The 12,087-nt window shown below is 41.7% G+C and overlaps 1 protein-coding gene across 5 annotated transcripts in view; it reads left to right on the forward strand.

Moving 5' to 3' along the window:
* The first annotated feature begins 3,193 nt into the window (after positions 1-3,193).
* CRACDL (CRACD like) overlaps positions 3,194-12,087 on the forward strand; it is a 72,375-nt gene continuing 63,481 nt past the window's right edge. The window contains exon 1 of one of the 5 annotated variants that reach the window (XM_072994472.2): positions 3,194-3,388. In XM_072994472.2, the coding sequence (XP_072850573.2) occupies positions 3,366-3,388 (23 nt within the window). In that variant the 5' untranslated portion in view covers positions 3,194-3,365. Of the gene's footprint in view, positions 3,389-3,984; positions 4,021-5,442; positions 5,594-5,889; positions 5,915-12,087 lie in introns of those variants that run through there. The other 4 variants (XM_072994476.2, XM_072994473.2, XM_020805627.3 and 1 more) reach the window with 4 other exon arrangements.

Raw genomic sequence — 12,087 nt, forward strand, 5'->3', positions numbered from 1 at the left:
ATATTAAAGATTTCGTGGCTTGGTAGAGTGGCATTATGTAAAATGAAAATAATTACTCAATTGAATTTTATATTTTGGATGCTTCCTATAAAGATTACAGAAAAACAACTGAAAGAATGGCAGATAATGATAAATTGTTATTGTAATGGAAATAAACAACTGAGGATTAATTTAAAAAGTATGGTATATAACGCAAAAAATGGAGGTCTTGGATTATCCAACATAAAATTATTTTATATTATATAGCAAATCAGTTTAGACTTAGCCCAGATATTATTAAAGGTAATACAAATTTAATCTGGACAGAAATAGAAACGGAGGGTAAGGAAGAAAGAGTGGAAAGTATATTGTTTAAAGAAAAAAATGGAGAAGAGATTAAAAAGATTATTAACACTTTCCTTAAAAATATGTTAGAAAATTGGAAAAATTTTGGAGACTTACTGAGTCCACTGATCTCCCCTTTATCTCAGGTGGTGGAGTTAAAGAATTTTCCTGAAAATCTTTTTTAAAAATTTAAGAATATATTTAAAAGTAAAGGGATAAATAGGTTAAAAGACTGGATGGAGAAGATGAGAGATAAAGAAAATATAACAGAGGTTTTAGGTTAGGAGGAGAGGGGATTTCATGGTTTAATTTGATTCAATTAGAAAGGTGGACAAGGGACTGGAATAGCAAGGAAGGGAAAAGTAGAAAAATGACAGAATTTGAAGAGATTGTTGAAAAAAGGTTGAAATTAGAGGAAAAGACAGAAAGGAACTGTAAGTCAAATATATAATTAATGCAAGCTGAACAGTACACAATGATTAAATATGCAATGGCAATATGATATAGACAAAGAAGTTACCGGTGAAGAATGGGATAAAATATGGGATCAAAGAAATATGAAGAACATGTCTGTAAGGATAAACGAAAACTGTTATTAGGAAATATGGAGGTAGTATTTAACGCCAGTAAATTGAACATAATAAATAAAAATGTATCATCACTATGTTGGAGGTGTAAAAAAGAGAAGGGGACGTATATACATATGTGGTGGTCATGTGAAGTAAGAAAGCAAGAATGGAATCAAGTCTTTAAAGAATTAGGTGAAATAACTGGATTAAATATTCAAATGTCCCCGGTAATTGCTTTATTGAATTTGGTTAAGAAGGATCAATTGTTGGAAGAAAATAAGGATTTAATAGTAATAATGATTACGGCAACAAGATTAATTTTTGCAAGAAAATGGGGAAACGATAATCAATTCAGTTTAGAGGAATGGTACAGAGAATTATGGGATATGGCAATTAATGATAAACTGACATGTGATAGGAAAATAAGAAGAGGCCAATCAAAAATAATGATTTTAAGAAAATATGGAGTGTATTCTTTTGAATATGTATTTCGGAGAGGGAAGGGGTATACACCGAGGGAAGAAACAATGAATTTTTGGAGAGAATATGGATTGAATGAAGTTTAATGCTAGCTCTGAAGGTGATGGTGGCACTATGTGATATGTAATTGTATTTTATTGTGTATCTTTTGTGTGTGTGTGGTAGTAGGTTTATGTTGTATAATGTAATAAAAAATAATAACATAAACCTCTCTCATTTTTTATTTTTTTCTGGCAAACCCAAAGATATAACTTCTATGGGTCAGAAGTGATTAATTAACAAATTAGGATGGTGGGTTTCACATATAAATGCTGGGTATGCCCACAGTGAAAGCAGCAAATGCTGCACTTAAAGTTGATGATGGATCATCCACAAGCAGGTAAAAATCTGGAGCTACCATAAGGCAAGCGAGCCTGCCACCAGCTAGCCAGTGAAATGACGAGAGGCAAAAAGTTCACAATATCTGCTTTGTAAAAGATCGGATAAAAATTAGAGCACTACTGATTTTAAAATAAAGCAGACCAAATATCAAAATCTGCTAATTCCCCATTTAATAAATTCCAAAACTTTTGTAATGTATTATCTCTTTTGAATAAAATTCACTTTTTTAATTATAGGCAATTGTAGAGAACTGTATGTATATTTATTTATTTATTGATTTGATTTGATTTGATTTGATTTGATTTGATTTGATTTTTATCCCGCCCTTCTAGACATATGTCTATTCAAGGCGGCTCACAATAAAATTATTCATAAAAACAATTAAAACAACGATTTACATTAACAATATTAGTATTAATCAAGATGGAAAATATGAAACAAAAGATTAAGTAGAAAGTAAAAGTCAAGTATTGACAGGAGGGAAGGCCTGCCTAAACAGCCAAGTCTTTAATTGACTCTTTTGTCTTCACATATATCTTTGGTGGGCTGGCTGCTTAAATTACATTTGTTTATTTAAACAAAATATATATTTAAAACAGTCAAAAGTTTAAACTGAAATGTATCCCAGTATTTACAGTTCTATTATTGTACAGTGATGCCTTGCAAGACGAAATTCATTCATTCCGCAAATCATGTCGTATTGCGAAAATTTCGTCTTGTGAAACGGTTGTGCAATTTTAAAAAACAAAAAGGATAAAAATTCATCTTGTGAAGCATGTCCATAGAAAAATTTGTCTTGCGAGTCACCAAACATATCACAAAACGCATTCATCTTGCGAGTTTTTCGTTGCGTGAGGCATTCGTCTTGCAAGGCATCACTGTATAGGGGTCCTGGAGAGATTTGGTGTCAGGCCATCCCCCATGCCTTCCACCCCAATTATCCCCATGCCTTCCACCCCAATTATCCCCATGCCTTCCACCCCAATTATCCCCATGCCTTCCACCCCAATTATCCCCATGCCTTCCACCCCAATTATCCCCCAGAGAGTGCACGCTGTCTCTCGCATGGCCACGCACTTACTCATGCACATGCACAAAAAGTGGTGCTTGTGCACGCTCACGCTTGTGCACTTGCGCAAATGCCAGAGTGGTACTTTTCTTGGCACACTTGCACTCATGCACATGCACAAACGGCGGCACGGCATGTGCATGGGCACGCTGGAGCACACGCGCAGGCACAAGCAGCCTTTGCAGGGGTGAGTGCATGCAGAGGGTGGGGTGGGAGGTATGTCTTTGTGGCCCAGTCAGGCTCATGCCACGGACTGGCACCGGGTCACAGACTGGAAGTTGGGGACCCCTGATCTAGGAGATGGGGAACCTTCAGGAAAGGAAAAGGGCTAGGGAAGAGAATCATGGACTGAAGGATCTAAAAGGGAGAAGGGTGATCCTGAGGTTATAAAAGGAGAGGAAGGTGTAAAGGGGAGGGCTCATAGCAGCAAGTCAAGGAAGAGAGGGACGAAAAAGAGGAAAGTGGTCCCAGTTGGAGCCACTCCAGGAAGGGCTACAAGCACTGATCAGCCTGACCTGCCGGAAGGATGGGAATGGGTCTTTATGGAATACCCTTGGACGGGGCAGTAAGTACAACTCAATGTCCCCAGGGAGGAAGCTGGGAAACAAAGGTGTCATCAGTAACACCCACAGACACAACATCCTTCTGGGGAAAGAGAGACAGAAGGGAACACCACCACTTAAAGAATGTATCATTGCGTTTTGTCCCCATGTGCCTAAGGCTTCGAAAGCCTATGGATCACTCCTCAGAAAACTGAAACCGAACTAGTTTGTGACCACAGGAGGGAGAATTAAATTTGTTTCCTTGTGACAATCCCATTTCTGTGTGAACTGGAGAGGGTGCAATACATTTTTAGAAGAAATAATTATGTGAGTGGAAGCAATTAACCCTGCTTCTTTCAGCTTCCCTGTCTATACTTTCTTCCAAAATATACCTTTCTTGCAGTTGGGGCCTGCTCAGAAGGGGTGCCACTGAGGGATGCAGCCTACCAAGGTAAGACAGATAAGGGAAAATGAAAATACTTACTGTGGCGATTGGCCCTGTCACTCATGCTCAAGAGCTTATTTGCATGAGCCTATGAGAGAGCTGGAGTCAATGGATATAAGAGGCTTGGCTGAAGGAGAAGGAGTCAGAAATAGGGATGAGTTAGGAACTGGTTAGGGAATTGATGAGATAAAAAGAACTGGCTAGAAAGAGGTTGGTGATATGTTTATGAAACTGTAAACAAAGAAAAACAAAGTAATCAGGGAACTGATAAGCTAAGACCAATGAACTTTGATTACCTGAAAGATTTCTAATACTGTATTCACAAAGGCTTTCATGGCTGGGATCTAATGGCTGTTGTGGGGTTTTCGGGCTCTTTGGCCATGTTCTGTTTTTCCTAATGTTTCACCAGTCTCTGTGGCAGGCATTTTCAGAGGACAGCACTCTGTGCTCTGGTGTAGTTGGCTTGGGAGCGTGGTGGTGCTGTGGGCTAAACCACAGAAGCCTTTGTGTGCTGCAGGGTCAGAAGACCAGCAGTCGTAAGATCGAATTCACGCGACGGAGTGAGCTCCCGTCGCTTTGTCCCAGCTCCTCGTCAACCTAGCAGTTCGAAAGCAAGTAAATGCGAGTAGATAAATAGGTACCATCTCAGTGGGAAGGTAAAACGGCGTTCCCTAGTCACGCTGGCCACATGACCATGGAAACTGTCTTTGGACAAGCCCTGGCACTAGGGCTTGAAAAAGGGGATGAGCACCGCCCCCCAGAGTCGGACACGACTGGACTAAAAAATGTCAAAGGGAGCCTTTACCTTTACCTAATGTTAAAATACTGTACTATCGAAAGAAGAAGCGACACCCCTGCAAATGGAAACGATAGATTCAACTTTCTGTCTTCACATTAGAAAGCAAATAAAAGCACTTTAGCAATGCAGAGAAATGTACTATAACAGGTCAGAGCCCGCTTCACTTCCTCGCTACAAAATATTCGCAAAAGTTCATGCCACAACATGGTGGCTGCTTGGGAGGCCCCTTAAGCTCCCCGTGGCGCTTTGCCAAGTTTATAACCTTCGAACGGGAACCGGAGGGGCCTCGGGGACTTACAACTTGGATGCTAAAAGGGTGGGGGTTACGTTCACGGCACAAATAGAAGTGGATGTTGGGGCAGGATTCGCGTTGCCACCTGTTTGGGCTTTGGAGGGTCCTAGCCCCATTGACGACTCCGCCCGGTTCACGTCTACCCCGGAGCAAGTGCCACTGAAGGAGTCTATATAGGGTTGTAACTATAGGCGCATTTCTGCCATTGGCGAAGCCAGAGGCGCTTGGCGCCGGGATCCCAAGACGCGCCTGGCTGGCTGGCTGGCAGGCTAGCGCCAACCTCCGCTCCTGACGGCTTCCCCTCCCTCCGGAGTCTCCCTTGGCGCCGCGCTCCGCCTCCTGCTCCTCGTTCCCTCTCAAGGTGCCTGAGGCGCCCGGTCTCTCTTCCCGCTTCCAACAACAAACAGCGACCGCTGGCCGCCCCTTGTCCGGCCGGGGGATCCCGCCGCCGCAGCGCGACCCGCACCCTCGTGAGCCTGGAGTCGGCTCCGAAGGGCAAGGCGGGCGGGTGAGGGAGAAGTGGTCGGCTTACCTGTGGGAAGGGTGCTCCCCGCTCCCCGGGATCAGCGCCTGGGCGCGCAGGCCAGGAGTGCCCGCCAGCTAACCCGGGCTTGCAAGCTGTTTCGACTTCCTCTTGTGCAGCCCAGGCCTTTACCCTCGGACTAAACCCCGGTTAGTTTGAACCTTTTCAGGTAAGTGTGCAGACTTTCCGTCGTGCAAGAGTTGTTAGGAACAGGAAGCTGTGGACCAAGGAGTCCCCTGAGAAGTCGTCTGCCTCAGATGCTCCCCAAGGACGTGTGGTTTGCTTAAACTTTAAAGCAGTTTAACTCTCCTCGAATCACCTCTTTCTTTCTTTTTTCATATTCACCATTAGGGCCCTTAACACGTGATAAGGGATGTTTTCTTTTTCACTTCAGCCACTGGTTTATATCTCTGTAAACAGAACCAAGTGCTGCACACAGGACAGGATGTATTTTACTCCGGATGGATTAAACTTCAACTTTTACTCACAGGTGCCTCTTTTATGCTAATATAACCTGAACTATTAGAATCCTAATAATAGCCCCCAAGCCAACATTAAATGTGTGAATAAGCCACTGGCAATGGTGCGACTAAAAAATATTGTAAATAAATAAATAAATAAAGACAAAAACTTTCACCACTTATTATCCATGTTGACTGCCTAAATCTTTGTAAAATGTACAGTTCTATACATATCTACTGAGAGACAATGCCCTCCTGAATTTACTGTCCCTTTATCTCAGGTAAGTATTAACATAGGATTGAAGTTCAAATGATTTTAGACATGCATGGGGGGGGTGTGTCAGAGCAGTTTATTTATTTTTATTTTATTTATTTTATTTATATCCCACCTATCTGGTCGGGTGAGGACTACTCTAGGCACCGGAATCCCAAGACGCGCCATGAATTTATTTATTTATGTCAGGGCACTGTGTGTACATGCATGCGTGCACACATGCACACACACACACACACTTATGTGAGCACAGTGACGTAGGTATCTGGCTGCAGAACCAGTGGTTGGGTTCCCCACTCACTCTGCCTCCTGTGGATAGAGCCAGCCTGTTTAGCTTTGGACAAGCTGTACAGTGGGGTCTTAACTTGAGAACTTAATCCGTATTGGAAGGTGGTTCTCAAGTCAAAAAGTTCTCAGGTTAAATCTCCATTTCCCATAGGAATGCATTGAAAACCATTTGATCCGTATCTGCTCTTTTCCGTCCATAGAAATTAATGGGAAGCTGCTATTCCTCCTTCGACCACTAGAGGGGGATATTTTGTTTCTTTTTTTCTTAGGTCAAGAAAGGTTCAGGGAAGGCAGGGAAAATACAGTCCAGGCAGTACCAGGCAGTCCGAAGACTGTCTCCCAATCCACTCTCTAAACGCTGGGAGGAGTGAGGAAGCAGACAGGCACCCTTTTCACTGGCCAACAGTTAACGGAAAGTTCAAATTTTGCACTTTCCCTGCCTCCCACGTGGTATTTTTCAGTTCTTAACTCAAATCTAAGTATGTAAGTCAAGTCAATATTTTCCTATGAGAGTGGTTCTTAAGTCAAAATGTTCTTAACTCGAGCCGTTCTTAAGTCAAGACCCCACTGTATACAGTCCCAGAGAGTCCCCCAAAGAAGGGAGTGATAAACCACTTCTCTGTATTCTATACCTGGAAAGTCCTGAAAAGGGTAGTCATAAATCAGAATTGACATGCTGGTACTTAATTATTATTATTAATAATGGCATTGAAGATACCCAGTGCAGTTGAGTGCAAACATTCTCAACAGGGGCACATTTGAAAGAGGTCACAGGCTGGAAAGAGTTCTTCACACACCACCTTATAAGATTCGTTACGTGTTTCATACAATCTTGATTTGGTCTATATTTCATTCATGTTGTGTTCTTGGCCAAGGCAAAAAAAGAGAGTGAGAATGGCTGGTGTAGTGAATAGTTAGAGATTAGGACTCAGGAGGCCTGTGTTTGAATTCCTCCCCAGCCACAGAAGCTCACTGGGGGTGTGGAACTGGTAAAACCACTCCTTAAATATTTCACTTACCTTGAAGACCCCAGGAGGGTCACTATAAATTGGTTCTGCCTTGAAAGCCTGTAACAACAACTGTATTATCCATACACACACATATACATATGCTGAATATATCTCCAAAATTCATGTTAGAAATGCATTTTAGAGTTGATACAATGCATTCATTCGGTTGAGGACCTCAATATCTAGTAGAATGCCTCCTCCCACCTAGATCTACCCAAATCACTTTTTCTAGCCAGGATGGGTGGCTGAGGGGCGTAATGCTGAGGGAGGTCCGGAGGGAAAGAACAAGAAACCGGGCCTTCTTGGCAGTGGCCCCTTGACTCTGGAACAGTCTGCCCCCAGAGATCTGTCTGTCTCCCTCGCTGGGTGCTTTTAAGAGCAAACTTAAGACCTATCTCTTTAGGCAGGCTTTTCCTCCTGTCATTACCTGATTATTTTCCCATCTTGAACTATATTATTACTGTTGTTTCTATTACATTGTTTTTATTTTTATCTATCGTTGTTAACCACCCAGAGTGGACTTTGATCTAGATGGGCAGGGTATAAATTTAATTAATAAATAAATAACTGTGTAGCTTTATAATGCTTGAAAAGCTTTATCTGAGGACACTAAATGTAGTCAGTGAGTTGATATCGTTTGTTAAATGTATACCATAAACATGTGTCTATTAAGTATGCAAGATTTGTAGAATCCAAAATTATGCACTGGTGCAAAAATCTGTTTTTGTTTTAATTTCTCTAAGGTTGCTCTTTGAAAACAGTTTCAGATTTGAAAGTGACAGCCGTTTATCAAAGATTGACCTCTAAGATTCAAGAACTTTCATTTTTTTAAGCAAATGGTGTCTTTGATCTGAGTTATACTAGAAAATAAATATAACATTTTTGGAGTATGAACTGCAATAATATCTTGACGTCTGAGAAAATATTGGTGGAGTTTTATTGTCCTGTCTGAGCATTTGTTATTGAGTTGCAGATTATCTTGTTTTTTGACCTTCCAGAAGATCAAATTAGTTTGCATATTTGCAAATTCTTGAGTAGGAATCCCAGCCAGCAATTCATAAAGAGTGGAGATTAGATTAGTAGCAGAGAAAGAATGAAAATTTGTGCCTGCAGTTGACTCTAGCTTTGTCATAACTGGAAGAGAGATTGTGTGGTTTCTTTGAAGTTTTAAACAGAGAGCAAATTATCCTGTACTGATTTGGCATTGAAACAAAACCTTGCTACTTGTGTTGCAGTAATATTAATTTCCTTTTTTGAAATGAAACGGTAAAGTAAATTGTAATGTACAGTGGTGCCTCGCATGGCGATTGCTCCATATAGCGATGAACTTTTTGCCATCGCAAAAGCGATTGCTTTGCGATGGTCCCTATGGGGAAATTTCGCTTTGCGATGATCGCAGGGAAGCGATCATCGCAAAGCCTTCATTTTCGCACAGCTGATCGGTGGTTTCAAAATGGCTGCTGGGTAAACAAAATGGCCGCCCATTGTGTTTCCTCGCTTAAGAGGCACTGAAAATGGCCGCCCCGATGGAGGATCTTCACTTAAAGGTGAGTTTTTAACCCATAGGAACGCATTAATCGTGTTTTAATGCATTTCTATGGGCCTTTTATATTCGCTTAGCGATGTTATCTCTTAGCAGCGATTTTTTTCTGCACGGATTAACATCACTAAGCGAGGCACCACTGTATTTGTTCTTAAATAATATATTGAAAATGAAGCATTGATCTTCATAAGAAACTTCTCGTTTAACTTTCTTCTCATGAAAACTAGCTACAGTCGTGCCCCACTTAACAATTACCCTGTATTACGATGAATCCGTTTCACAACAGTGTTTTTGCGATCCCAATTGCAATCGCAAAACGATGGTCTAAATGGTTTTTTTTTGCTTTGCGAAGATCGGTTCCCTGCTTCGGGAACCGATTCTTCGCATTACGACGATCAAAACAGCTGATCATCGGGTTTTCAAAATGGCCACAAGGTGCTCAAAATGGCTCCCCGCTGTGCTTAGGGACGGATCCCTCGCTATACAGGCACCGAAAATGGCTGCCGTATGGAGGATCTTCACTGGACGGTGAGTTTTTAGCCCATTGGAATACATTAACCAGGTTATAATGCATTTCAATGGCTTTTAAAATTTGGCTTTACGACGTTTTCGCTCTACAGTGATTTTGCTGGAACAAATTAACGTTGTTAAGCGAGGCACCACTGTATAAGCTTCCCATTTCATTTTCCTTTACTTTATACTAGTAACATTACCCTACCTTGTCAGGTTAGAAGCCTATTAGTACCTTCATCCTCCACCTAAGTGCTCTATCTCCCTGCAACACACACCCTTTTCATGCTGGAATATTTTTTGCCTCCTACTTCATTGCTCACTCAGCCTCTACTCCGTCCAGTACCTAGTCTGTATATCAGTGCCTTCTAGCTTCCTTTCCTCCCATTAATTTGTTCATGCTGCTCTTTTTTCTCTCTCCAAATACTGATTCAGCCAAGCCCATAGCTAAATATTTGAAATATAAAAATCAACACAAACCAGATCACTCGTTCACAAAACAAGCCAAGGTACAGTTTAAAGGGACATACAATAAGTAAATTCAGTTCCAGTGTCCCTCCACTTTCTATTTCCAAACTACACAGACATTGGATAGCTTCAGCCAGGTTAGAAACTCATACATTCTACTCTCCATCCAGTGTTCTTGTTGTTGTTTCTTCCTCTGTGCCTTTTCTGTCTTTGCCCAAACCTTTTTTTCTCATGTTGGCCTCTTTTCTATCTCCAGTCTGTGAAGGTTCGACTTTTGGCTCCATATTTGGTTCAAAGAAATCAGCCAATTTTTGCTGCTTTGAAACAGATGAAAGATTTATTGGTGTATTTAACAATAAACAAGTGTCTGGAGCATGATTATGAGTCTTTTCTCCTTCTGCAGATGGGTCTGGAAGGGGCTTCCAATCTTCAAACAGGAACGGCTTTCCAAAACTATAGTTCCATGGCCCCAGTAAATCAGCGGGGACCCAGTCTTTTACGGTCTGCCCCAGTGGGCCTTCCAGCAAGGGCACGGTCTCCTTGTGCAGGTCTCAACTCTCCTAGGATTCTCCCTGTAACTCCTTCTCTTCATCTCCCTTACCCTCCATTCCAGTCTTTCTCTCCTTTCTCTCTCCACTCGGTCTTTCTCCTCTCTCAGTCTCCTCCTCCACTCTTTCGCCTCGGCCTCTCCCCAGTAAGAAGGTTTAGGTGGGATCTCCACTCTCCTATAATCTGCTTCCTCCTTGGGAATTCTTAATTGGAATCACTGGTTTGCAAATCGCTATAGCAATCCCAAAACCTCATCATCATGCGGATTCATTGTTTTGTGAGGTCGTCGTCTAGCGAGGTACAACTGTATTTCTGTTCCCTTGTGGTTAACTTTTGCCTTAGATAGACAGGATATTGCACCCCATTGTATATTTGAGCTAGAATGGCTCCTAGGATCTTGTCAGAAGCATCAGTGAAAAATACAAAGGGAAAGTTGAAATCTGGTGCAAACTCACATATTATAGATTTTACCATTTGAAAGACTTTCTTTTGGGCTTCACCCCATTGTACTAGTTTACCAGCCCTCTTTTTAGTAAGGTATATTAAGGGGGCTGCAATAGAAGAAAATTTCAGCACGAATTATCTGTAGTATCCTACCAAGCCCAAGAACTGCTGCACTTATTTTTTTGGTCCTTAGGTGGTACCACTGAGTAATTTTAGAAACTTTCTCCTCTGAGGTTGTATCTCACCTCCTCCTACCAGGATGCCTAAATAATCCACTTTAAGACTAACTATCCTGCATTTGCTGCAGTTAGGTGTAAGTCCTGCCCTCCTTAATTATTCCAAGACCTTTCATAAGTGTACCAGGTATTCTCCCCATGTTGAGCTATATACAGTCGTGCCCCGCTTAACGATTACCCCATATAACGACGAATCCGCTTCACGACAATGTTTTTGTGATTGCAATTGCGATCGCAAAACAATGTTTTAATGGGGTTTTTTCACTTTGTGGTGATCGGTTCCCTGTTTCGGGAACCGATTCTTCGCATTATGACGATCAGTGCATTCCAATGGGCTGAAAAACTCACCGTCCTCCATAGGGGCAGCCATTTTCAGTGCCTGTAAAGCGAGGAATCTGTACAAAAACACAGCGGGGAGCCATTTTACACAGCGAGCAGCCATTTTGAAGCAGTCAATCCGCTGTTTTTAAAACGGCGTAATGTGAAGAATTGGTTCCCAAAGCAGGGAACTGATTGCCGCAAATCGGATTTTTCCTATTAAAACATCGTTTTGCAATTGCCAAAGCGATTGCAAAACAGTCATCGTATAGCAGCTTTGTCATTTAATGAGGCAATCGTTAAGCGAGGCCCCACTGTATAGCAAGAATGCTGGGTAGAAAACTTCTTGGACAGAGAAGTATAACTGAAAGTTCTCTCCTATGTCACCATTTCCTTAGCTTCTCTTGGAGAAGGTACTTGGAGGAAATCTTCACGTGATGGTCTCATGTTAAAGATATCCCATCTATGTCATGTAAAGCTTTATACGTTAAAAATGTAACTTTAAATTATTCTGTGGTCCATTAAGTTGTCCAGAAATATATTGACAACCAATGCAGTTGAG

This window comes from Pogona vitticeps, chromosome 3, assembly GCF_051106095.1.
Source record: "Pogona vitticeps strain Pit_001003342236 chromosome 3, PviZW2.1, whole genome shotgun sequence".
Classification (NCBI taxonomy): domain Eukaryota; kingdom Metazoa; phylum Chordata; class Lepidosauria; order Squamata; family Agamidae; genus Pogona; species Pogona vitticeps.